General features: G+C 34.1%; 2 protein-coding genes across 3 annotated transcripts in view; one reads left to right on the forward strand and one right to left on the reverse strand.

Moving 5' to 3' along the window:
* LOC111054510 (E3 ubiquitin-protein ligase TRAIP) overlaps positions 1–4,891 on the reverse strand; it is a 30,629-nt gene extending 25,738 nt beyond the window's left edge. The window contains exon 1 of one of the 2 annotated variants that reach the window (XM_022341554.2): positions 4,720–4,891. The gene's annotated coding sequence lies outside the window, so the exon portion shown is untranslated. Of the gene's footprint in view, positions 1–4,635 lie in introns of both variants that reach the window. The other variant, XM_022341553.2, reaches the window with a different exon arrangement.
* Positions 4,892–5,133: 242 nt separating this feature from the next.
* The window catches only part of LOC111054509 (protein C10), a 42,201-nt gene continuing 20,048 nt past the window's right edge, over positions 5,134–27,286 (forward strand). Inside the window, exons 1-2 of the mRNA XM_022341552.2 lie at positions 5,134–5,388; positions 14,048–14,224. Coding sequence (XP_022197244.1) covers positions 5,346–5,388; positions 14,048–14,224 — 220 coding nt within the window. The 5' untranslated portion in view covers positions 5,134–5,345. The remainder of the gene's footprint in view (positions 5,389–14,047; positions 14,225–27,286) is intronic.

Consider the following 27,286-nt stretch of genomic DNA (forward strand, 5'->3'; position numbering starts at 1 on the left):
AACACATCAAAGAATGCGTTTTCGCATTGCGGGTAGCCTACATCATTAAAAAAAAAACATTAAGCAGATTAAAAAAGTTTATTTAAAATGACCCTGAATAAAAACCGGATAAGCAAGGTGTATAATATTAATTTTTCGTGATAGGTTATTATAACTACTCTAAATACTTTTGTTACCAAATATATCATAATATCTTACAGTCTGATTAATTATCCAATTGGTTTTAATTTATTTAGTACCTATAAATTCAAAATGGATGATCAATTATTGATTCACAAGGAAGTGTGATAAAGAGAAACCAAATCAAATAATATTCTAATCATGTTTACAAAAAAATTAGTGATCAGAACATATATGTCTTGAAATTATTTCAGATATCATTGACAGTACGAAAACTGATGATTTGAAGCCGAAATTAGTAAAATAAATCAACAGTATAAATGTTTCATTATAAAAATTGAAAAATATTCACCACTTAGTATTTTGTTGTTTGAATTCGCTGCACGGCGCGCTTCGCAGCGAATTGCACGGTTCGCTGCGCTGTTCGAGGTTCGGTTCGGCATGTGTGGACATACCTTAATAATGAATATCGCAAGGAAACCTACTCGTTCCGATAGATCCTATCAATGCAGGGCACCGATAAAACGCCGAATCGATACACGATATTTATAGAACGCCACATCGATACACCAACCTGTATCATCCATCACTAATACACCACTCATCCACTGGCTAAATTTCAACTCTGTCCTTAATATACAATTGGCTAGTTGACGGGAGTGTCAAAAAATTCCCGTACATTTCCCGCCCAAATGAAATTCACATATAATTCCCGGTTTTCCCGCCGCGTGGACATCCTGGTATATGTGCAAATGTACGTCGAATCATGCATGAAAAACAAAGATTGAAAAGTGCCATTTAAACACATCGTAACTTGCATGTAGCTGCTCACACTGAACGCAACCAGAAAAAGTACGCATTCAGTGTATGACTCAACTCACACTAGCTAGACTCAAATCGCACGACTCCAGTCGAGGATACTCCAGTCTCTCGACCTTACGTCTTTCTTGCTCATTGTCACTGCTTCAGTTCCATGCAACTGTATTTCTAACCTCACCTCACAGCTTTTTTTATAATTATTATGAATATTGTCTTATCTAATTCTTATTATTGTCCGATATAAAATGATGAAACTAAAAAGAAGTAACAATAAAGAAAATGTATCTACTCAGTGCATTAACCATGAATATGAAACTTTGAAGTTTTAATTCTAACCTCACTTCATCAAAAATACACAGTACTACGCAACTCGAGCACTATCGCTCTAGACCAATATTTCGAGACGCCGCTCGATTCAGTCTCACAGTCGTGAGGTTGCGGAGAGTATAATCAGAGAGAAGAGAGTACTTTCCTTATCTCTGCTAGAACCGACTGGTCCGAGTGTCACAATTTGAAAATACAGGCTTAAGTCTAGGTCCAGTGCCATGTTATGTATGTTATTTAGATCACAAAAATTAAACGGCGACCACTCATCACAAATAAAAAAATTAGTTTTACTAACCTCACTATGTTAAAGACTTTTAACACACCTCTGTACTTAGAATTACGCCGGTTAAAGATCAGATTGAGTTATGATTTATCTTAGTGTTTTAAAGGTAAAAGGGTAAATTAGGGGGTTAGGATTTTGGTTTGGCATTGCAATAAGCTGGTAGAGGTTGGGGTTCAGGTTGAGTTAGGTTTATTAATATTTCAAAAGTGAAAGGGTAGGTTAGTAGGTTAGGTTTTTGCTTTTAAATGACAATAATATGCTGGAAGGGGTTAGGTATCAGATCAGCAGGCCTACATCTATAAGTACTGTTTCGACCAATCATTAGTTTGAAACACAACATGGCTGACTCGGTATAAGATATATGCATGCAAAATTGTGCTACTTAAAACTTGGTTTATTTTAAAAAACAATAGTGACCGCCGTTAAATTTTTGTGATCAATATAACATGCTATATCGATCCCAACCAAAAATTCGATGACAGGTATAACGGGATGGCACTGAACCTAGGTTTACGCCGAAAAAGCATGCTGCGTTGCAAAGGGATCAGAGTTGCAGTCCCTTCTTGACTTGAGTCGCGTAAATGTGAGTTAAGCGTAAGTGTTCCTATTGCTATTCCCAGATTTTGTTCCTCATCTGCAAGCTTGGTATAAGCAAGTGTTCATTTCCACATAATTATACGAATTTAATGTGATCACACCCCAAGAATAGTATAGGCTATAGTAGGTTGCCTTGATCACATAAGACGCGTGGAGAACGCAGCCGGCTATGGTGTTACGTCATGCTGCGACCTCTCGGCCCGGATTAACGTGCATTCAAATGTAAAAATGCCAAACTTTGAGCCCTCATAGAAAATTAACCATCAACACTACTTAGAAGTGATTGACATCAAAATATTCAGCATTTTATCCCCTTTGAACCAATTTTCAGCATTTTATCAAAACCAATTTTCAGTATAAATCCTATAAATGTTACTGGCGAGTCTAAATCAAATCGTTTGAACACACGATTTGATAATACAATTTCAAATACGTTTTTGTACTTTCTCTTAGTTTTTTCTGCATCGTTCTAGTTCTTATTCTATTCTCATTTAGAAATTTTATCCTTATAAAGGTCTGTGGAAAGAACTAACAGCTTCTTTAGGAATTTCAGGATATTAACGTTATTTTTATCAACAACTCCTGAAACAATGCCAACCCATCAACAGTTGCCTAGCTTTATCACAAGAATAAACAGTCTAGATAAGCCCTAACAATGTATGAACATCATTTAAACAATATAAAGATTTTTATTTTTCCTAATTATTATAAAAAAATAGATAGGCTAATCAGTAATCACGACTTTTAATGACTTTAATGCTGCTATTTTTATCAAGAAATAAAGCGTATTACACTACTGTAACTACTATAATGTAGTTGAAACATTTCATGAATAATTAATGTTATATTATTTGAAGTTATAATTAGTTGAAGTATTAAAATTATAATTAAGATCTATTCTTGCTTTACACAAGTGTTCTTTGCATTCATAAGTATCCCATGGACACGTTGAAATAAAAAATAACATACTACCGTGAATAATAAATGATATTTCCTTCGTAAATTGGTGTCCCATGAAAATAATCAATAAGATATGCTCATGATCGTCAATAATGATAATAAGGCACTGAGCAGAAACAAAAACACAATACAAGAGCAACGTATTGGCACTACCATGGCTTACTCTATCTATAGTAGGCTATGGCACTACGCTTTCCAGTAGACAACTGAAATAATTATTAGAAACCGGACAGTTCGACGTTCTAAAAATAACTTGTAACCATGGTGAACAGTTCCATGAATTCGCTAAATTGGTTCTAGGTATTTGTCAATTAATAAAGTCTTAAACAAATAGTCATAAATACAAATGCTTGCAACTAGCATTCCGGGCGACAATACTATCAATTTTCACAAACGATTGTCAAATCAGAAACAATAATTTTTGAATATAATTGGATGACCAGCAAAAAACTAAATATGTTCGCTTCATTATTGTTCAAAATAAGTCCAAAACAAATAAGTTACCAGCCTTTTCACAAATATGAATCGGTTTTACCGATTGAATATAGTGATAGATTCAAGGACTTTCTACACTTTTCAAAATACACATTGATGTGAAGCTTGTTTCTTTCTGAATTGAATCGCATATTCATATTTTTTATTAATACAGTGGTTTTTATGTGAGGAATTGATATTTGACGAGGTGTTTTGTATGTAATTCTTATGGGAAGCCGGCGTTTGCCGGCCGAGAGGTCGGAGTTTGACGTAGGCTCATGCCATCTCATGCGCGTATGTAAACGCGATCGGGCAACCTGCTATACACTATCCTTCATCACACCCTGGTTTTAAAGATCTAAAGGTGCGTACAGACTTTCGCTCTGCTCCGCAACCGAACGTCACTCCAGCAGAGCGATTGATGATCAACCGGGGAGCAACAGTGGTTCGACCGGGGAACGCGAGAAGATCTAACATTTTCCGTAACGTTCATGATGGGTGCGTGGGCGGAGCGACTGTGGTTCGATGGAGGAACGAGGGCGGTACGAGGGCGGAGCGTGCTCGGTGCGGGTTGGAAGCGCGTTTATGTGTACGCAGCTTAACGGTTAACCAAACATAAACCAAATAATAGCGGTAAACATAAAAAATTAATTCAACCTAACTATTAACCAATGTACCTTGTAACTAACCAATACTCTTAGCTCTAACCTAACCTTAAAAACTATGTTTGAAGATCAGACAGGTGATAGGCCTATTTCAAAAGTATAGCTAGTAATTATCAATTCAAATCAAATTTCGATAATATTACTAAATTATGCAAGGTCATATTGAGCTTGATTGTCGTTAGGTAACTATTTGCTAGCAAAGTCATAAAATACTTTGAATTTTGTTCATTAGTCACTGTTTTCAAGTAGTTACTATGCAGGTTGTCTAAAATTAATAAGCTTACAGAGTTACAGCTAAATCAATTTGTTTATAGATCAATATTAAAGATATATTTTATGTAAATAAGATTTAAGTTGACGAATAGCATTTTATTTAGTAATAAAACTTACAAAAACTAAATTATTCTAGATTACGAAGAGTTGCATCTCAAGCTCAAAGGTCGAGGATGAGGTTGATAAAAAAGTATATATTACCTCAAATACCAAATATTAAAATTATTAGAAACAATACATAGACCTGAAAACTAAACAAATATCTTAAAACCTGATTGTACTTGAAAAATCAAACTATCAAACTGCTGCAGTTGATAACCATCAAAATCTATGCACTATGCCGAACCGCCGAACACATTTCCTGTTTTCTTTGAGCTTAGAGGCTTAGAGCCTTAGACAGTTCATGCTGAGTGCAGAGTGTACAAATGGATATTTTTGTATGAAACATCAACAAAATGGAAAAAAATTAGTTTTTCTATTATTTTTGATTATTATATAAGGATATTATGAGAATGGGAAGTATAAGGAGTATTATTTGAGATAATACTAGCACTAAATAAAATACCTCTCTAGAAATCTACTTCAGATTGACAAAGTATGATGATGAACAGCTGATTGTACTGTCAACAATTTCACAGCATAACCTAACTTTTGTCTCCTACCTACTTTGTTTTTAAAAAATCCGGATATAAAACTAGATTTTGTTTCTCTAGATATAATTTTATTGTGATAATAACAAGTTATGATTATTATAATAAGTTAGCGTATAATGCTATTTTTCCGAGGATTGAAATAAGTTATTGATATAAAATACTGTCAGAGTTAAAATGAGTGTTTCAAGTGTTAATTTTAATGCGGAAACTGCAAAAGGTAATAATTCTTCTATATCTATGCCTACCTTATAAAGTCTTTAGGTTATAACCCAGTCAACGAAGTGTTATAGAGGGATAAGTTTGGAAAACAATTTTGGTGTAAGTGCACGTCCAGTGCCAACATACCTATTATCAAATTTTTGGTTGGGATCGATTTAGTATGTTATTTTGAGCACAAAAATTTAACGGCGGTCACTATTGTTTTTTAAATAAACTAAGTTCAAAGTAGCACAATTTTACATGCATTTAACCTATGAGTAGCAGCCATTTTGATTATTAAAATCATCAAATTATGATATTCCTAATCTGAGTTTTCCTAACCTAAGCTTTCCTAACATAGAGCTTTTTCTAACCTAAAGCTTTTCCTAACCTTAGCTACTTATGGTTGCTACTTATAGGTTAAAAGCATGTAAAGTTCTTATTTATTTTAAAAACAATAGTGAGCGCCGTTAAATTTTTTGTGATTTTGTGCTCAAAATAACATACTAAATCAATCCCAACCAATAATTTGATGACAGGTATGTTGGCACTGGACATGCACTTTAGCCGACAATTTTTGACCCTGCAGTTCTGTTTAGGGTAGTGAGGAGTTAATCATATCAATAGTCCCCACCCCTACCCCCTGTGCTATGGGGGTGGGGGTGGTTCAAAGGTACCATTTTTGGTTTCTCGCATATAAATTGAGAACTATGCATTTTACAGACATGACTATTCTAAAAGAAATTAAAGCTTACATAATTTCCTATAATATTGAGCTTACAACTTTTTCTATAGAATAGAATAGAATTTATTTGTAATCAGGTCCATGCCCTATATTCAAAGAGTTGAGTACAGAGTATTCGTTTGACACAAAAAAAAACATATTAGTTTGACACATATAATTAGGCTATTATTATTTCGAAATTAAGTCCAAGTGTCGGTTTAGCCGTTCAACTTCTGCACAAAAATTATATAAATTATTCATTTTTACAACAGTTGAATTTGACAAAAGAACCATAACTTTATCTGAATCCATTACAATACTTCTAATAAGTTTGCCAATGTAACGTTTTCTTGCGTCATTATACATGGGGAATATCAGTAAGAAATGTTGTACCGTTTCGTCGGTTCTAAGATTGCAGTTTGGACAGAGCTCCCTGCAGTTAATCCAAGTACCCTTCCCCTCAAGAAACAGGTAAAAGCATGTGTCACTGGCTAGTCTCAGTTGGGAAACACAGCGGATTTTTGAAAAAGCCAACTTGAAATTCAGTTGTTCACCTATTAGAAAATTTGGGTTTAAAAATGTGTACCTGGGTAATGAATGAGAATCAAGGGCCCTGCTAACATCTAAATTGAATAAGTTCTCGCTATGCTTAGCTACCAAATAAGTACAAAACGTTTTTAGAGTATTCAGTTCTATCCCGTGATCGGTCCACAGGTTGCTCGCTGAGGCATAGGTAATGGAATTGACTCCTTACTTGATATAACCAGTTGTATTTGAGTTTTGTGTCTCTGACCCTACCATTAGCTAATTCTTGTTTCATAATTTCATAGCATTTTCTTGGGTATCTATTGACTGGCATTTCTAATAGTCGTATTAACCAATTCAGAGCTTTTCGAAAAAACTATATTAACCAGTTCAAGGTTACCTGTCTCGATGCAAATCGCCCAGTCAGGAGTACCCTTATAAAGAAATAGCTCTTGAAAAATTGACACTGGATTTTTTCCACTGGCTCCATGCATGACAACCCCCACACTTCAGAGCTATGCAATACCCTTGGCAACAAAATTGTGTTGAACAGTTTTATTTTACTCTCCCAGGAATCAGACTTGGCCTGAGCTAAAGCATATCTCATAGCTGAACTAATACTTTTCGCCTTAACACACAGCAGCAAAATGAGTTGTAACGACCTCTACAGAATTCAACGCCTAAATATTTATAGGTTTTGACAATTTCTATTTTTTCCTGGTAATAATAAAAGGGCAAATGCTTTTCCAATTTTCCCTTGTGAAAGGGGATCACTTTTGTTTTTGTAGTATTCACCCTGAGCTGCAAACTCTGACAATAGGCCTCCAGGCATTTCAACTTTTTTCGCATATCTGAAGGGCTATCTGCCAGAATTACAATATCATCAACGTAATGAAGCATCAATACATCGAATTGACCATTCATAGTGATACCCTCTAAGCCTTGACTTCTGAAATATCTTTCCATGTCGCATATGTATCTCTTTCACTTTTCGAGATATCCGCTCTAAAAGATGTGACATTTTTGAAAAAACACATTTTCCCTCAATTTTTTGCTATTGTTGCTCTTATAACTTTTTGAATATCGATGGGAAAATCCATGCTGATCATGAGCTTATAGAGCATCAAATTCTCTTCAATTTGATGTATAATTTCACAAGTTCATGCACATCCCCACGTCTGTTGCAGCAGCTTCAGTGTTGAGTGTGAGATCTTCAGTTATGCAAAAATAGACCAATTGACAAAGGAATTTGGAGAAAATATTTTGAACACATTTTTTGACTTTGCAGCTTTGTTGGGACCAGTTAGGGAGTGAATATAATATCTTTTACTCTGCTGCTTCTAATATGTTCACTAACTTTGTTTGATTTTAGACCATAGACATAAAAATCTATGTCCACCTGTATCACTCCATCTTTATTGAGAATTTTCATAACTCTTCTCATCACAAAGTTTCCATAATCTTGCAGCGTATTAAAGTTTTGTGAAGTGAAGTAGGAGTTGAATTCAGGAGAGCCATGTCATCATTATGCGAATTTGTCAACGATATTTAGGGATTTAGTCAAATCCACAACTAGTTTCACTTACAATTTCATGGGCCAAGTGAGATTAAGATTTTTTTTTAGATATCCATCAGATGTTGACAGAGATTGCGGTTATTGTAGAAATGCATGCTGCACTAAAACTTCAATGCTGAATTATCTTTAAACATCTACCTAGTAAAAATACAGAGATCAGATCTTTTTGTTCTAGAATTAACTAAGACTAGGATTTTTGTTTGATTGCATCGTGGAGAATGAAAGAACTCTGTTTCTTTTTATAGGTGAGAATACACTTCTACAATTTGCCACAACTATGTTCAGATAAAAAACGTTGGAGACCGAATAACTATTTCTTTCTACACGTTCAAAAGAGAATCACACACTTCTTCACTTCCTTCCAGACCATTGATAACATTATGCAGATTCTGTTGTCCATCAGACTCTTGAAGAAAAATGTTATGTTCTCTTGAGAAGATTATGCTTCTGGAAATCATTCTCATCTCTCATTATTCTTGTTTTACTTCATTAGATGACTTTCTTCACAATCTCCAGTGATATCCATAATGATGTCAACATAATTGAACAGAATATCTTTGATGGAAGATTTATTTATATAGTAGCAGCCATTTTAGGAAAGCCTTTGAAGAACTAGCTATTCCAATCACTCAGTTTTGGATGATCGAATGAGGGTTTGCTCCAAAGCATGATCGGTTGTCACATTTATTAAATTTTCAAGGTTTCATTTGACAGAGAGTCAATGTATTCACTGTATAGAGTTAATGTTTCCTTATTGGAAATTATTTTCTACTTCTATGGGTATTTTTTTATATTTTCTAGATATAACACAGACTTTATAACATAGTTTGTGTGATTGAATGAAAAAAGTATGGGATCTTTTCTCGTACAGTTTCTATGTGCAATACCAGAGTCCTTACTTATGAGCATGAATACAATTTAAGATAATTTAAACTATGTTACAATAATCATTCATAAATTTCAAGTAGTCATTGATTTTGATTCTAAAAAAACTCCGCAAATAGCTCCTGACTTCTTTCAAATATACTTTGACAATCTCTCATATTTGAACCATTCATGAGTCCTTGTAGTTGTTTCATTGAATTGATTGCTTGCTCTCACACCTTAATTATACTGATCTCCCCTCAATAGATTTCCAACAGTATTTTCTCCAAATATTTCAAATTCAACAAAGATATCTCTCATTCCACTTTCATTCAAGTACCACCCCAAGACAATCAATCAAACTCAGCCAGATGAAAAGTATCTATTCGAAGATATAAGTTACAGAAATCAGTTGATAAAGCTGCGTTTACAACAAAGTTATTAACAAAATGTTAAAAACTTAATCTTTATAGATTCTATTAGATTGAACGGAACTTGGCAAACACATATGTCCATCATATGTATGATAAGTGATGTTCAATCTAATAGAATCTATAAAGATTAAGTTATATTAACATCTCCTTAATAACTTTGGTGTAAACGCAGCTTTAGAGTTGTATTTCCTTTGTAATCAAATATTTAGTCATATCACATGGGATTAATGGGCATTATTTGTGCTTCAACTATAAATTTATATTAAGAAAATATTTTACTTCTGTTACACGGTGCTCTATATGGGGTAGCCTATATTATTTGTTCAACTTACTCCATTACTTGATTTTCGCAATTCCAAAGTGATCATTGAACTAAATCGAATAATCATTCTCTCTTAATGGAATATCAGTTTTTTTTCGACTGAGAAACACATATAGGATTCCTAACAGGATGGTTTATCATTACAATGTAATCATAAATAATGATAATGAGATGAAGTTTGTAATTTTTACCATAATTAGTATATTATGATGAGAATTATTAATTATTAAGGCTTGAGAGTTGAAAAATCGTGTTCAGCGATCGAAAATACATAAGATAGCGTTCCTGAAATACATAGACTAGTAGGAGCGATGCGATAGACAGGCCATTACGCGCATTAATCATGGGGGAGGACCGCGCCGCAGCGTAACAGTGCTACTTATCCCCCTCCCACTGCCGCATCTATGATCGTAACCCCCAAACTATGTATATCATTGGATTCAGCAAGAAACGGCCTACAACGTTTATTGGGAGCCTTTTCCTCTAAGTCGGCTAATTACTTGAATATTCGAGAAATAACAAAAAGTCCATAATAAAAAAATACATTTTTCGAGATATTTTATTTTTTTACGGAAAAACTATGCGGTTTATCGCAAAAATGTATAGGACCACATTGAAAGCCAGTTATGTGTACATAATATTGAGAAAAAAATAAAAGCTGTACTATGAATAGTAACTGCAGGACAGGCGATTTTATAAACGCGCGTTTTTTACAACTTACCCCCCTCCCCAACAAGCTGTCGACCACCCTGGGACGTGACGACATCGAGTTTCATATACACTGAAGACTCCCTAACAATAATCCGAAGTCAAATTCTCTGCCTCTCTCATGTATGCTCAATGTAAGCCAGCGCCTGGACTAAACGTTCGGTATCGATACTCGATATACAAATCTAATAATTGGTTCTGTATGGCTTCTGCTTTTTTTGGAACTAATAAAATTATTTAACATTGCTGACTGGCAAATGCTATAGGTAACACGTAGTTAAATAATAGACTTGAATTGGATATAAAATAGGGTATCACAATTATGTATTGAATTAAGAATTAAGTAATAGTACTTATGTACTTCATTGAAGGGGTAATAATTCTTTGAATATGAAAAATGACAAGCAAAAGTTGAAAATATTATGTTACAAGCCACATCAAATAATATATAATCACTTTCAATTCTACCTTCTAGGCTATATTTCCAAGGTTTTGATTAAAATTGATAAGCTTTTAGAACATTATAGTAAATAAGGAGTTTGAAAGGCTACTCTAATTCTAATTAATACCCTAATAAAGTATTAATTTTAATAGGGCAACTTTAATGTTTAATTATAGAAAATAACTAGTAGGCCTACCCTAAAATATTAAAAATAAGCATGACCAGTTTCTAATTATGTCATCGTCAAGAGAGTCCTTATTAAACATGTCGAAACTAATCATGTTTCATCTTGGAATATTACAAGGCTACTAGTTACCTTCTTTAATATTAATAAATATATATCCATTTTAAAATAGGCTCTGTGTTATTTAAAGTACCGTAACAGAACCTGTTTATTCTAGCAAGATATACAGGTATCTCAACAATAATTATTAGGATTAGTTCGCCTGTTTGAATACACTTTGTACATGTCATATGTGTTAATCTTTAATAATAATTTTTATTATTCCTATAGCTTTTACTGGTGAGGAGTCCGTAATTGCCTGAGAAGGCATATTGATTTAGGCAGTCAATTTAGGCCTCACGATTCTTATATTTTATGTATATCAGCCGGGACCGTACCTATCCAATGATCAAAAAGGGGACTGCTAAAATAAAATTGCCTAAAAAACGTTTACAATATTGATTTCCATTGGTGTAATATAACCCGTAGATTCCAAAAATGCTAGAAGTACTGTAAAGCACTTATCTATTAATTTTAATTCAAATTAACTATTTTTCGATAGAGCTTCAATGGGCCATTGAAGTTGAATACGGTACAAGAAGGTAGGCCTGCCTATACACGATGTGATTCAAAGAACAAGCATTGACTCTTTGAAGGCAATTGATTCTAGTTAATAAAATAATTATATTTATATCTTATTAATAATGGAATGCTTCTAGTTAATAAAATGATAAATATCTTATTAATAATGAAATACAATCAGTTACTTCAAATTTACCCTTAGCATAGGAAATGAAAAGTTAACTCTTGATTGACATGTCTATAAAGCATAGAATAAAGATTGATTGAAGTAACTAATTTATTGTGGAGAAGTTAACTGAGTTTTAAAAAGCCATTAATTCACTTCATTGAATTAAATATCCAATAATAATTTTAGAATTACCTCTTGGACAACCCAAAAAGTTCATTACCCATAACACATAAAGCAAAATGCATATCAAAGAACTAGTTCTTTGAGTGTTACTGTTTCTGCCCGCTTGGGTGCGCTGCAATCGATTCTGCTTCTGCCCGTTACGAAAACACAGCTTAACGAAAACACGGCTTAAGATATAATTGAGTCATTATTTTTATTCTGTATGTAAAGACAGCATACAATTGTAATGATTATTTTTGAAATTTCTAGAATTTTGTCTATTCTCAAGGTCTTACATATGATTTAGGTACTTTATTGTAATTTTTCACAAATTTAACAAAACTGTTGAACATTAAATAATATTATTGTGTATGGATTGTGTTAATGTTGGTGTTGCAGCTTGTCTACCATAATGGCTGTGTAAGTTAAAAGTTCATCAATTAGAATGCTAGAAGAATTCTTGATTTTGTATTTTAGGCATTCAAAAGCATAAATTTCAGTGAGCGTAATTGTCGTAATACTGCATTTCTTGAAAAAAAATATATATATATATATATAATGGGCTTTACTATTTTTATTGAAAATTATTATAATAAGCTATCTTCCTTTTGCAAGACAAAATGCTTTTCCACATCTGATTCACTTCATCATGCAAAAATGATATTTGACAAGTTCAAGCCTTATTAGACAAGAAATCAAGCCTCTACAGTACCAGATTCTATATTATTGTGTGAAGAAGACACTGATTGTGAGTATATTGAACAGATATTAAAACATCAAAATATAATGGTCATAATCTGCTCAAAATAAATATATCTCTAGATATCTTACTACACTGCAAACCAATTTGCTTTCCCCCATTTTAAATCACTATGCAATTAGATGTCAAGATATGAGACATTGATAATATCATACCCAACGCCCAATTTTTTTTGAACAACTGCGTTATATGCATATCAGGGAAAATGAAAGTTGCGTTAATAACACCACAGACAATAATCATCTTTATAAAAGAAGGCTCTGAGGATAGTTTCATTCGATGACTTTGGGGATCACTACCGGCCACTCTTCAGGAGTCGTGAACTTCTCACACTACACAGTTGATAAGTACTGTGCTCACTGTTGTACGTGAACCTGGAGCAGCTGCAAAGAAGGTGTGATGTACATGGTTACAATACCAGGCATATCAACTAGCTGGAAATAACACAAAGCAGATTAGCAATTAGCTTCCCAACATAGGCCATTAAATTCTTCAATAGTCTTCCTAAGGATATTCAGAGCGTACAGTACTGGGAAGTTCTACGCAATTGTGAAGAAGAAACTCATAGAAAGGCCACTTCACACTTTTTGGGAGTTGAGTGTCGAGCCTCTATTTTGGGGATTTAGCACCTCCACAGCAAGAATAAAAATGCAGATTACTTCTATTTGTAATTGACTGGAAACCTTTGACACTGACTAACTGGAAATCCCATTTCTTGGCAACGACTTGGAAAAGTATTCTGAAAAATTGCATGGAATCTATGACTGAAGTATAAACTATCATGGTTCAACTTCAAGTCCTTGCTCACAAGAGGCTGGTTCAGTCACTCCCTTCACTGTAAAATACATAAACAATTGGTACACTAATCCATAATAAATTCTTAAGACAAATAACATACCTATAATGAGACAGAATTGCTCTCCACAAATTATGATAGAAGCATCAGACTTATTTCGCATTTTATTGAGCAAATCTAACATCCAGAAATTGATATATTTAAAAATCGCTCTAGTGGAACTGTGTAAATTTCTAGACAAATAGTTTTCAATTCGTTCATTTAAACTTACGAAATTCACATACATTTTAAAAATAAAAATCCAGCAGACAAAAAAGTTCATATCAAACAAGTCTATCCTTGATAAAATTCATCCCATGCAATGCAATAAAACCGTTCAATTATTTTCCAGCTGCTCTGACTGACATCTTGGCGACATTGAACAACGAAGAAAACTCGACAAAACTAGAAGAGGCCAAAGAAAATGTTGGCAATGATATGTTAAAAATGATGCAATATATATTCCCTCTAGTAGTTCAAATTCAAATGGATGTAATTAAAAAGTACGGCTTCACGGATAATAGAGAAGGTAAGAATACATTCTACATAGTAGATAAAAACCTGGGATTGAGAACACCAAAAATTCTAATTACATCATTCATTCCCTCAAATCTTCATTTTATTCGATTTATTACAATATCCAAAGTTTTATAATACACTACTGTTTCGAAATAGAGATGGGGATATGACAAGCGATCATCCTCTGCTAGTTCATCAACATTCACCTATTCTCGTTAGTTTCCTCTCATCATTTCCAGCTCACCGGTTCGCAGGCCCCCCTGGTTCTCGGGCCCCCCGCATTGTGGGCCCGGCTATTACGCCAATGAGTTACAACCCCTCATTTCTTTAAAAACGTAAACTTTAATCAGCTGCCATTTCAGATATAAGCATCATGAATCTTTTTTATTGATGCCATATTTCTTGTTTCAAAAAGATATTTAAAATTATGCACCACAAAATGGGTGTTTACATTTAAAATATTCGAGTTACAACCCCTAAGTCACCCCCTCATGAGGGGTTGAAATTCAGTTGTATGTCAAAAGGTAGAGTATTCGATTTTAAACTTATTATGAAAGTTGCAGTATTAAATCTACAACTGTCTCCAACTTATTGAGGGGATCTCAAACATATGACTCACTCTTTATAATAATATATAAAATATTTGTATTTTATGTTTTATTATTATTATATATTCCATCAGAACATGAAGTATTTTTTTGTAAAGCTAATTAATTATACTACCTTAAAATGAATAATGCTGGTAATGAATGCCTGTCAATGAGTTTATCGTAAATCCCTTTATGAAAATCTTGAAATGAAATCCAAAAAAAATTGGAAATCGAGTCAAAGTTGGTGACAGGTTAATTATTGAAAAGATTCAAATGAAACAATCTATGCCATTATTATAAATATTGTCGCTGGAAAGTAGGTTATTAAGTTTATCTGACGAGGTTGGGACACTCCGACACACTGTGGGGGGGGTTTAGGGCACACACACACACCACTGCAACGACTGACGAGGTGTTCGTTGCCCGCACCTTCTCAGACTACCCGTTGATGGCGACAGTGTAGCCTCATGCAAAATTTCTTTGCTTGTATTATCAATCAATCAAATATCAGGATGAACTACTTGTTGATGCGATTAACAATTATAAAGAAACCAACAATCATTTCAGATAATTAAATGGTCATAGTTTAGATTAACTATTAAATCGTAGTTTATTTCTCTAGTTATGTTGTAGAACTTATTTAGTACTTAGTTGTATAGTATATTTGATAACATGTAAGTTGTATTTCTATTGTTATGCTGTTATGTATGACTAATGTCAATTTGGTATCATTTACTATCTATGCAAAATAAATAAAATTTAATTGAATGATCGTAGTGACAAACGATCTGCCCAGCCTGCAGCTGGATTGAATTGTCTTAAAATTATTATCTCCAGATATAAGGAACCTATGAAGATATTTTTTGAAAGTCATGCTCTTAAAATCTATATTACTAGGCAACTTGTTTAGAAATTTTGTCCCTATGTAGCTAGTTTTTTTCTCAAAAAGAGTTAGCCTGTGAGGCTGAACGATAAAGTTGTTCCTGTTTCTTGTAAAGTGTGAATGTACCTGTGCATTGGTCGTTAAACTGCCCATATTCTTTATCACATATAATAAAGTTTTAAAAATAAAAATACAAGGTACAGTGAGTATGCACAGCCTTTTAAAATAATCTCGACAGGGATGATTGAACCCCAATCCCATTAAACACCTAATAGCCCGCTTTTGCAGAATGAATATCTTATTTATGTTCTGTAGAGACGTGTTACCAAAGCTCAATTCCATATGCAATATGTGAATGAATGAGTGCGAAATATAACGTTTTTCCTGTCTCAGGGGGCACACACTTGACTATGTTTCACAGAACAAATAAACTGCTACTGATTCTGTTCGCCAGTCTGTCAGTATGGGAATTCCATGAGAGATCCTTATCTACAATCAGTCCCAACAGACTCGCCTCTGTCACATTCTCCACAATAGAGTCACCAATGCTAATTACTGGTTCAAATACATAATGTTTGAAACCAAATTGAAGGCACTCACTTTTTTAGGGTTCACTGACAATAATGATTCATTATAATATTATACAACAGAATTTGTCTGTAGATTTGCTTCCACCTCCAGTTCATTGAGGCTGTTGTTGTTGAACAATCATTGTTGTATCATCAGCTTATAATGTGATACCCACCTCTACTGGGACTGACGATTGCAAATCATTTGTATAAAGAATAAAAAGCAATGGACCCAGAATGGATCCTTGCGGCACACCTCTTGTAACACTCAGTCGCATTGATTCAGCTACCTGAGATTGAGAGTCAATAGTGCAACAAATTGAAATCGATTTGTCAAATAGGACTTGATTAAACTACAACCGATTCCTCTAATTCCTACCTCTGAGATCCTACTGATAAGTATATCAACATCAACACTGTCAAACGCTTTGGACAAATCCAAAAGTGTACCAATAACAAAGTTGCCATTAACAACCTGATCAATAACACTCTCAATAAAGGTTATAGCCGCAGTTATTGTTGATTTGCCTCTCACAAAACCATTTTGACAGGATGAGATTAAGTCAAATCGCTCTAGATAATCCATTATTCTGTTATAAATTGGTTTCTCAAACACTTTGGATAGAGCTGGCAAAATAGAAATGGGCCTATAGTTATTTACATCTGTTTCCACACCCTGCTTGAACAATGGTTTAACCTTGGCAATTTTTAGTAGATCTGGAAATATTCCAGTTCCTAAGGCATTATTTATTATGAAAACTAGTGGATCAACTATTTCATTACTACATTCCTTAATTACATCCACCGTGATATTATCAAATCCAACGCTATTTTTTGATTTGAGACTTCTTATTATTTCGAGTATTTCTCTACTACATGTTGGAAAGAAGAATAGGCTATTTCTACAATTTGATTTATTTGGAGAGGGAGCGTCATTAATTCGTACCGTGATCCATTCACCTCTAAATTTATTTTTCTTCTGAGTCTTTTTACGTTGACGTTTTAAAGGACAGTTTATTTTCAAGCGATTGAGTAAAGTTTCATGGAACCGCGCAAATTGGTTGTTTACATCTGATGCATTATAAACTAATGTCCATGATTCATCACCGAGAGTTTTTCAAGTTTTATTACATTTCCTTGTGAGAAATTATGGATTGGAGTGTTAAATAGTATCTGATTAGTCTGGGATCTCTTGAAAATATGAGCGTATTGCGTATGAAAAACCTGTGCAGTATGATCTGATAACAGTGTGTGAAGAATATGTACAGTATAAGATTCTACTTCAATGTTAGTAATAATATTGTCAATGGCTGTCCTACTTACTCCAGAAATTCTTGTGGGCTCTTTAATGGTATAATGCAAATCAAATTGGTTTAGAATATTAATCAAGTTTCTATGTTCAGGAGAACTATTTAGTACATTTATATTATAATCACCAGCAACAATAACTTTATCACGAGCATGACTACATATCCGATCAAATAACATTTCAAGCCCTTTAAAAAAAAACACTAATGTCACCGCTTGGGGATCTATACAAGCCAACAATAGTATAGGAATGTCCACCAATCTTAAAACCAAAGCCACACATTTCAATATCACGAATATTACATAAATCAGCAGTATTCACAATTGTAAACTTGCAATTAATGACATCTAAAAATTCAAGACTTGCATATATCGCTACACCTCCTTTCCTCATATCAACTCTGTTATAACTACATACTAAAAACATATCATTAATGGTCAGAGAACTAATTTCAAAGTCTTTCAAACCATGCTCAGTCAAAATAAGAATATCAGGTTGTTCATCTTCCACTAGCGTGTCCAAAAGGTTCACCTTACTAATAATTCCATCAATATTCTGATGTATTATTTTCAAATTACATGAGTCTTTTAAATATTTTTTATCACTACTCTCAACTCTCGGTGAATCTTTCATTTCAAATATTTTATTTTTATTTACACCCATAGCATAGCCAATTAGTTTTCCTCTTTCCTCATTAAACTGAAAACCTTATCACACATTTCACTTATTTTATTTGAGCCTAATCTATTTAAATGTACACCATCTTTGCCTAGACATTCCTTGATGTTGATGAAACTGTTGGGGTTAACAAATAATACACCTAATTTGTCGCACTCAGTTCTGATGGAATCATTAATCCTATTGATGTATGAGTCACTCACTGAACGTCTTAGTATTATGCCGCTAATTATTATTTGTGATGAACTGAAATATTGTTTTGCTGTTCTTATCATGTTCTCATTTCATTCACCAAAGATTCTTCAGTATCTCTTCGAATTGAATTAGTACCAACATGGACTATTACACTGTTATAGTTCTGTTTTGAAGATGTTTTATACTTATTTTGTATCACCCGGGCTAACTGATCAATTCGTATTCCCGGTCGAACATCAACGGTACAGTTTTGAGGAGTCGTTTTTCACCATTGAATCACCTAACACAAGATACTTGTTTCCAGAATTATTGTGTTTTTCCTTCTGGTATTTTGTAGATTCCCATTTGAAGCGGTTGGATTGAGCGCTTATTGTTTGAGATTTATCACCCTTGACATTTGAGACGCTTAATCGTCTTGACTGAACTACTGTTTCAATCCCTACCCGCTTGCCACAATCCTCGTTCGACCTGAATTTCAGCACCTCTTCGTACTTATTCTTCCACTTATTAGCATCATTCCTAGACAAATTAGTTTCACTCCTTAAAGCGTTGTTATCAGCCTCCAAAGTTTCAATTATCACAGTCATGCACTTAAGTTGATCTTCAACTGCGAAATTCTTCTCATCAAATTTCAGTGTCATCGACCTGATATATTCCTTCTGAGAATCTACTTGTTTCTGGAGCGATTCAATTTGCGTTTTCAAATCCTGAGAGTGAGCAATCAAATCATCACGCTGTTGGAGAAGCTCTACTGCGCGCAAGCTAGGTGGTGTATTAGCTGATGAGACTGTTATTGATGTTGGAGTGTTTACACCCATATCACATGTCATAGGGAGAGATAATGCACTTGTTTTGCAATTTCGAGGAGTAGTCGGAGATTTATCAATGTATATCGAAGTTGATTCACCTATAGAGTTGTCACTGCTCATATCATCATTTGCAAGATCCAAATCCAGAGCCGGATGACTGTGCTGCCCGCTTGTCTCCAATATTCTATTTACACAGGCATTCGTTCTCAAAGTGGATGGACAACCATTTCTAAGACATCTCCAAGATATTCTGCCATCCAACATTACACGATCTTTTCGATAATTGAATCCATTTGTCTCAATAGCATCTTTCCCCCTCTGTGTTGAAAATTTTCTTATCACTGAAGACATAATACAGATCGAAATCAATAGCAATCGTATATTGCGTGTTTATTTCATGATCAAGAATTATTTTTTGCATACAGTACAAACTTTAGTCATATACGATGCCGAACTATCTTTCAAAAAATTGAGAAAGTGGCATATCATCAAAGAGAAAAGGAAATAATGGGAAAATGGGTAGGAATATAATATTAGGAATGCCGAGAGAGCAATCACGGCGCTGTATCTGGAAGCTCCTGATAATAAGGACAAGGTCAAGGAGACTCTAATTAAACTGTAGTCACGTATCATAAAAGAGCGAGATATCGTTCCTCTATTCTATACAGATGGAAGAAGTCGGTTTAAAAATTGTCGCGGTTAGTTGTCATGGTTACACGTAAACAAAAGTCAGCTGGAGTTCACCGGCTTCACGACGGTAGCAACAGAGATAAAGGCCGGTTGAAAAACAGTTTGTTTTGGCGTTAACAAAGTAAAGACTTCACTCACTACAGCCAGCCGCAATCCAGATGTGATAAGGGTCGTAGTGGAATCAGTCGAATCGGAACGATAACGAAATAGCAAGCGTATGCCGGTCACGAAAAATGGATTCCAATAATAAATTGTTCTGATCTAGTGCGTTTGATTTGCTGATATTAGTCACTCACCGTTTTTGCAGTTATGGAATACTATAGAAACAGGTACTTCACACTTTCATTAATCAATTAAATGCTAAAAATTGTACACTTTCTAGCAAATTACCACTATGAAATGTCAAAAACTACGGAGCTATAATACTAGTCAACTACAACGTTTGGCGCATGCGCGCGTCTCCATATATTTCAGTGATCACCAATTAAGTCTCATGAAGGTCCGTTTCAAAGTCTTGGCGACCTTCCGCGGTCCATTCAGGGAAAACCACAGATGGGGGGGGGAGGTACTCCTCAGAAATTTGTTGAAAAATTAATAGTTTAACTACATTAATTTTAAAAATTCAAATCTTTAGGATTGTTATTACTCTGTATGTATTCTGATATTAATGTTCTTCAAATATATTGAAGTTTGATATTATGCCATTGATCTATTAAAATTAAAATGAAGGCCATTATTTCAATCTGATTTGGCAATAAAAATACTCTATTCTTTTCTTTATTCTATTTATATGAAGAATGTTTACTTATAAAATTGTCAAAACCATTCTCGAATAAAGTCCTTGACTAGCCTATATCTCTTTAGCTATTGAAATACCAAGATAAATTAAATTAAATATTTTACTAGGCATAAAATAATTGGATGAAATGATGCAACAATATCAAATCAATAGCCAACTTTTTATTAAGAGTTGTAAAATAAGAATAAGATACAGATAAGCAATTCTAATAAAACATTAACATCTCGTATATAATAAGAGAGAGAGAGAGAGAGAGAGAGAGAGAGAGAGAGAGAGAGAGAGAGAGAGAGAGAGAGAGAGAGAGAGAGAGAGAGAGAGAGATAGAGTAGGGTTGTGTTTGTTCATTTGTTTGAATCAAAACATGTCAACTTGTGGATTACATACCGGAAAAACGGGAATGATTTAGATCTCCAAATTTTGCACATAGATTTTTAAAATATCAATCTCGTGCACCTCGAAGCCCAAATTTCAATTTTCCTTCTAGATTTTTCAGAATTAATTTTCAAATTCCATTAATGGTACATACAATTTCATAAAAAATAGCAAATCATATGATCGAAATTAAAAAAGGAACTTCTGTTCTATTATTGCTTTCTACCTGATACCACTACTCAACCTCAATATTTTTTGATAATTTTTAAATATTTTTAGTAATAATGATAATATTTTTATTATAAATATAGGCTTAATAATAGTATTGTTTTGATAATTAATAAATATTTTCATTTTCACAAACTCTGTATAATAATAATATGGTGAATGCGAAACAGCTGCATCAAAGAAATTATAGAATTAGACCAGTTGCACATAGGTCTGTTAAATATGGACATTTACGCCAATTAATAAATCAGCGTTAGTTTTACGGATTCATCTCTGTTCCACAAAGATCGGTTAGTTTTTAATCCTGATTAAGTTTTCCAGTTAACTAACCAAGATTTTAACGGTTTCACAATCTGGCAACACTGTAGTTCAACCGACAGATGTTATTATTCTGAACCTTTGACCAGTTATAGAATTATTATTCTATAACTCATTTTATTATTCTATAACTGGTGCAAGTTCTGAACAAATGGCACAAAAGTGAGGTTATGTTATTGAATTGGTGACTATTCAGTATTCATTACCCATGCGCCATAAAAATGTTCTGTCTGTCGCGAGTGTCGTGCTATCTGCAGACAAACCAGATCAAAAACTAACCACAAAAATCAGAATCTAATTTTGAATGCTAATATTAGCTAAATACACTTCTCTATTTTATTAATGGATGAAATTCATTCATATATTTAGCTTATACAAGGTGCGGCAGTCAAACGGGCGATTTTAAAGTGTTATCAAGAGTGAATTATTAGATTTATTGACATGAAACATACAAAAACACAGAGTAAAGATAGTAGCATTTATTTTACAAACTCAAAAAACTAAAAAAATAGAAAAGAAAAGTCTTATTTTTGAAAAATAACATCTGTCAGATGTCCACCATTCCTATGTATGCACTCAGTAAGTCTTCTGCTAACATCGCTCATCACACATTGCAGCATCTCCACTGGAATTTGTTCAATTTCATTCTGAATTCGATTTTTCAACTCCTGAATTGTGTGTGGTGCTGGAGACATAAACACTTTTCCTTTTAAGTAGCCCCACAGAAAAAAATCACAGGCTGAAAGATCGGGGGATCTGGCCGGCCATCTGATATCCCCATGTCTCGAGATTACATGATTGGGAAACATGTTCCTTACAGTTGCCATAGACTTTCTTGCAGTGTGACTGGTAGCCCCATCTTGTTGGAAGAACGTGTCTTCGTTCACAGGAAGATGAGCAATTGCAGGAGCTAAGAAATTCTGCAACATTTGGACATAGCGTTCCCCTGTCACAGTTACAGCCCTTTCCCTCTCATCTTCAAAGAAGTAGGGACCAATAATTGCAAAAGAGGATATTGCACACCATACAGTAACTTTCAAGCTATGTTTCTCGTGGATTTCATATGGGTTTGCGTCGGACCAATAGCGGAAATTTTGCTTGTTAACGTATCCTGACAAATGGAAATGTGCTTCGTCACTCATCAGTAAGTTGTTAATAAGATTCTGGTTTCCATTAATCAACTGCAGAAGTGTCTCACAAAATTGAAGTCTGTTTCCATGGTCTTGGTTCTGTAATGCATGAACAATTTGAATTTTGTACGCATGGAAATGAAGATCTTGATGTAAGATTCGTCGAATGCTGTGGTCTAAAAGCCCAAGTGCCACAAAATTTACTAAGCGCTGAGCGGCGTGGACTCTGTTCAAAGGCCTCTCTAACTACCGCTATGTTCTCTGGTGTACGCACATTTTTGCACTACCACCTCTCTTCTTCACTGTAGAACCAGTTGCCTTAAAGTTACGAACCCAGGTCTTTATGGCATTGTCTGATGGAACATCATTATTACAATGAATCTCAAACTCTCTTCTAAATTCATGCTGAGCGATCACATAGCTGTCCCCATTTTTATAAAATGCTTTTATGGCATAAGCACGCTGTGAACCTGTCCACTGCTCCATTGCTACTAAAATGCTTTAAAGTTTGCTACACGATGGGTGTAGCATTGTTCTCCCCACTCCAGCCAAACGAACACAAGTGCTGTTGCAAAATCGCCCAATTGACTGCCACACCTGTTACTTTGAATTCTGTAGTTTTTTTTACCAAAAACTAATTGGAAGACAGTTATCAGTAAGAAACCTAATTGGTGTTAGTGGGATTTAATTCCCCGTGAATGGCCAGTTAAAAATTTTTTACGTCGATTAGTTTAACTGGTGTTATTTTTCAATTTTTACCTTTGTGCAACCAAATTTTCTTCATTTCAGCTAATCACCGTTAAAATGGTGCCAACTAATCAGAATTAAAGATTCATTGCAAAAATTCAATGTATAGGCCTACACATGGCATGGATTATTAATTTTTTAGCTAGAACAGTTTTTTGAGACAAATTCAAATTGAGTTTATTCACAGAAATCATTACAAATACAGTACACATGTATAAATAATATAAATACATGACAAAGTGCTAAATAAACGTTTACAGTTTCATCAATGCTGTATCGGCAATATGAAGACACATGCAGTTAATATGTCTGAATAAAGGTGTTGATATTTACATAAAGAAATATTATTCCCTTCCATTTTTATTTAATTAAAATTTCAAAATTATTCGAGCCCTGATAGAATGACAGACTCATTGTACAGTCAGTCGAAAATTTTAATATTGGAATGAGGGGTATTTTAGCAAGCTGAGAAAAAAAAGATCCTATGCACCTTTTCATTATATCTTCAAATGAAAAATGAGTTTTGTGGGTTGTCAAAACTCCCTGTGAAAGGGAAACTATATTCAACTTATTCTATCTTTTAGTAAAATAGCAATAATCATCCATCCATCTATCCTCTTCTATACTATAATAGAGGAAAGAACTGGATTATACATTTATACACCTGTAAAGTATAGGAAAATTATATTTGATGCATCATCACGTCTAAACTACTGGACTGATTAACTTGAAATTTTGCATATAGATCAGGGGCGGTCTGGCTCAGCTGGGGGCCCTCGGCTATGGCTGATTGTGGGGCCCCCACTGACGGGACTGGGGGGTCTGGAATACCTCATAGCAAGAGTGGGAGGGGGGTTCCCGGGGGCCCCCTTGAACATGTTTGGAATACAACATGAAAATTCTAAATATAGCCAAAAAGGATAAAAATTAGACTCATTTGAGCATTATTATCAAATTTCCATTGATGTCAATGACTGTTAGATTACACAGAATGGAAAATTACACTAAAAGTGCTTTAGACATTTCTTGGCTAGATTTATTTGGCGAGCTCGTCAATAATATGGCCTTTGACAACATTGTGAAATAAATCCCTCTCAACGTTCATCAATGGAGGCTTCAACCATGAAACAAGAATGTGCCAGTTACGAGATTGTAGAGCATTAAATTATCGTTCATTTCATAAATAATTGGACTATTTCACACATTCCCATACGACTGTTGCAGCAGTTTTAGTTTTGAGTGTCAAATCTCAAGATTCGCAACTAGTGACTTTTCTCAAATATCACACTATTTTGTCGTCATGAATTGGCAGTGTGCTTCAGTATGAACATTCATATTGAGTACCTATTGGAACGTTTCCGGAACTAAACACAGGGGGTGTTTTAACTTCTTACCAAACAAAGACACTCAAAACTGCTGCAACAGTCGTATGGGAGTGCGTGAAATTGTCGAATTATACACGAAATGAAAAATAATTTAATGCTCTACAATCTCGTAATTAGAACATTCTTGTTGGTAATTTTGTAAATTTCAATTTTGCACAGAATACAAATGTTCATAAGACGCATAGATCCCCTGATATATGTGAAACATGAAAAAATGGTACCTACTTTCAAACCACCCCCACCCCTTTAGGACAGTGGGTAGGGGTGAGGACTTTCGATATGTCAATCCTTTTACTATCCTTAAAAGAGCTGTGGAGTTGAAAATTGTGTTCTAAACTTTTCCCTCTATACCTTTATTTGAGCATTCATTGCCTGGGTTATTGTTACTACGAAAAACATTTAAAGTCCAAGTGAATTTGCAAAAGCAGGCCTTACATTATTTCACCTTGGCCTCGGGGATCCCCGACCAGCCGACCTGACTAGACCTCCCCTGATATAGATTCTTGCTTAACCGAGGATGGTTATAGACCTATTTTCAATTCTTCAAGATTTGATTACATCAAGTTTTCAGTTTGTTAAGTTTTCAATTATTTGTCATGCTTCCAGTTGTTTTATGGAAGCAGCTGAACATTTCTCTTAAAATGGATTTTAAGAACAGATTTTTATCTTTGTGCAACCAAATTTTCTCAATTTCAGCTATTCGCCGTTAAAATGGTGCCAACTAATCAGAATTTAAAATTTTTTACACCGGTTAGTTTAATCGGCGTTATGGCTTGAAATTTCTGTTTTGTGCAACCAAAATGCATCGGTTAGCGCCAATCTCGATTAAAGTATAGCATTTTATCGTGATTAAACGTTAACCGACGTACGTGCAACTGGAGGATAGTTTTGAAACTTCGTTTTCCTGATGCAATGTGTAGGCATGGATTATTAATTTTTTAGCTAGAACAGTTTTTTGAGACAAAGTGCTAAATAAACGTCTACAGTTACATCAATGCTGTATCGGCAATATGAAGACGCATGCAGTTAATATGTCTTTGAATAAAGGTGTTGATATTTACATGAAGAAATATTATTCCCTTCCATTTTTATTTAATTAAAATTTCAAAATTATTCGAGCCCTGATAGAATGACAGACTCATTGTACAGTCAGTCGAAAATTTTAATACTGGAATGAGGGGTATTTTAGCAAGCTGAGCAAAAAAAGTAAGGTCCTATGCACCTATTCGTTATATCTTCAAATAAATAATGAGTTTTGTGGGTTGTCAAAACTCCCTGTGAAATGGAAACTATATTCAACTTATTCTATCTTTTAGTAAAATAACAATAATCATCCATCCATCTATCCTCTTCTATACTTTATTTATTTATTATTTCATCACATTACATCATAATATTGGGAATGCTCCCATTTGATGGGTGATTTGTCAAATAATTGCATCCTTAGAACTAAGTAAGATTTCTAACAGGTAAAATAAACAGTAACAGTATATAAAAAAAATATATAACAAAGTGTATCCTATATTAGGTCTATCATTATTCTTAGTCCTAAAAATAGAGCACATGTGAGCATTTTAATTTGTGTCATTGAGTGCGGAGTTTATGGTTAATTGAATTCTGCCACCGAGTAGTACGCTTTATCAACTAAGATTCTATTCACATATTTTTTGAAGAGCTTTAGAGATTCAATTTTTCGAATGGTCTCAGGTAATTTATTATATAATCTTAATCCTGAATAAGAGGGATTCTTCTCATATGTCGCATGTCTATGGACTGGATACAACAGCAAATGCTGATTGCGTGTGGAGTAATTATGTCTCTCTGTGCAAAATTGAAATTTATTGATATTACTTTTGATGAAAATTAATAACTGATAAATGTAGATTGCAAGCAAGGTGAGAATCTGAGAATTTTGAAAAACAGACTTGCATGAGTCTCTCTGTCTCAACCCGAAAATCACTCTAATAATCTTTTTTGCATTAAAAATACATTAGAACTGTCTGTTGAATTACCCCAGAAGATATTTCCATAGCATAGATGGGAATAGACATACCGTAGGCATAATATACTATGATGAGAGTGTTTCTGTCCACCGAATGAGATAATTTTAGAATCATAAAGTATGCACGGTTCAACTTGGAGGTGAGATTCTGTATGTGTATGTGTTCCTTCCAAGTCAAATGCTCATCTATTGCAACTCCCAAGAATTTTATTGATTTCGCTGGTTTCAGTTTGCTGTCAGTTAATGAAAGAGGAATTCTGTTGTCTGTTGATCTGTAGCTAAACTCCTTTAAAAAAGTCTTATTATAATTGAGAGAGAGTCCATTTGCTTTGAGCCAGCAGGACATGGTATCAAGGTCATTTTTTATA

The sequence above is a fragment of the Nilaparvata lugens genome, chromosome 3, assembly GCF_014356525.2.
Source record: "Nilaparvata lugens isolate BPH chromosome 3, ASM1435652v1, whole genome shotgun sequence".
Classification (NCBI taxonomy): domain Eukaryota; kingdom Metazoa; phylum Arthropoda; class Insecta; order Hemiptera; family Delphacidae; genus Nilaparvata; species Nilaparvata lugens.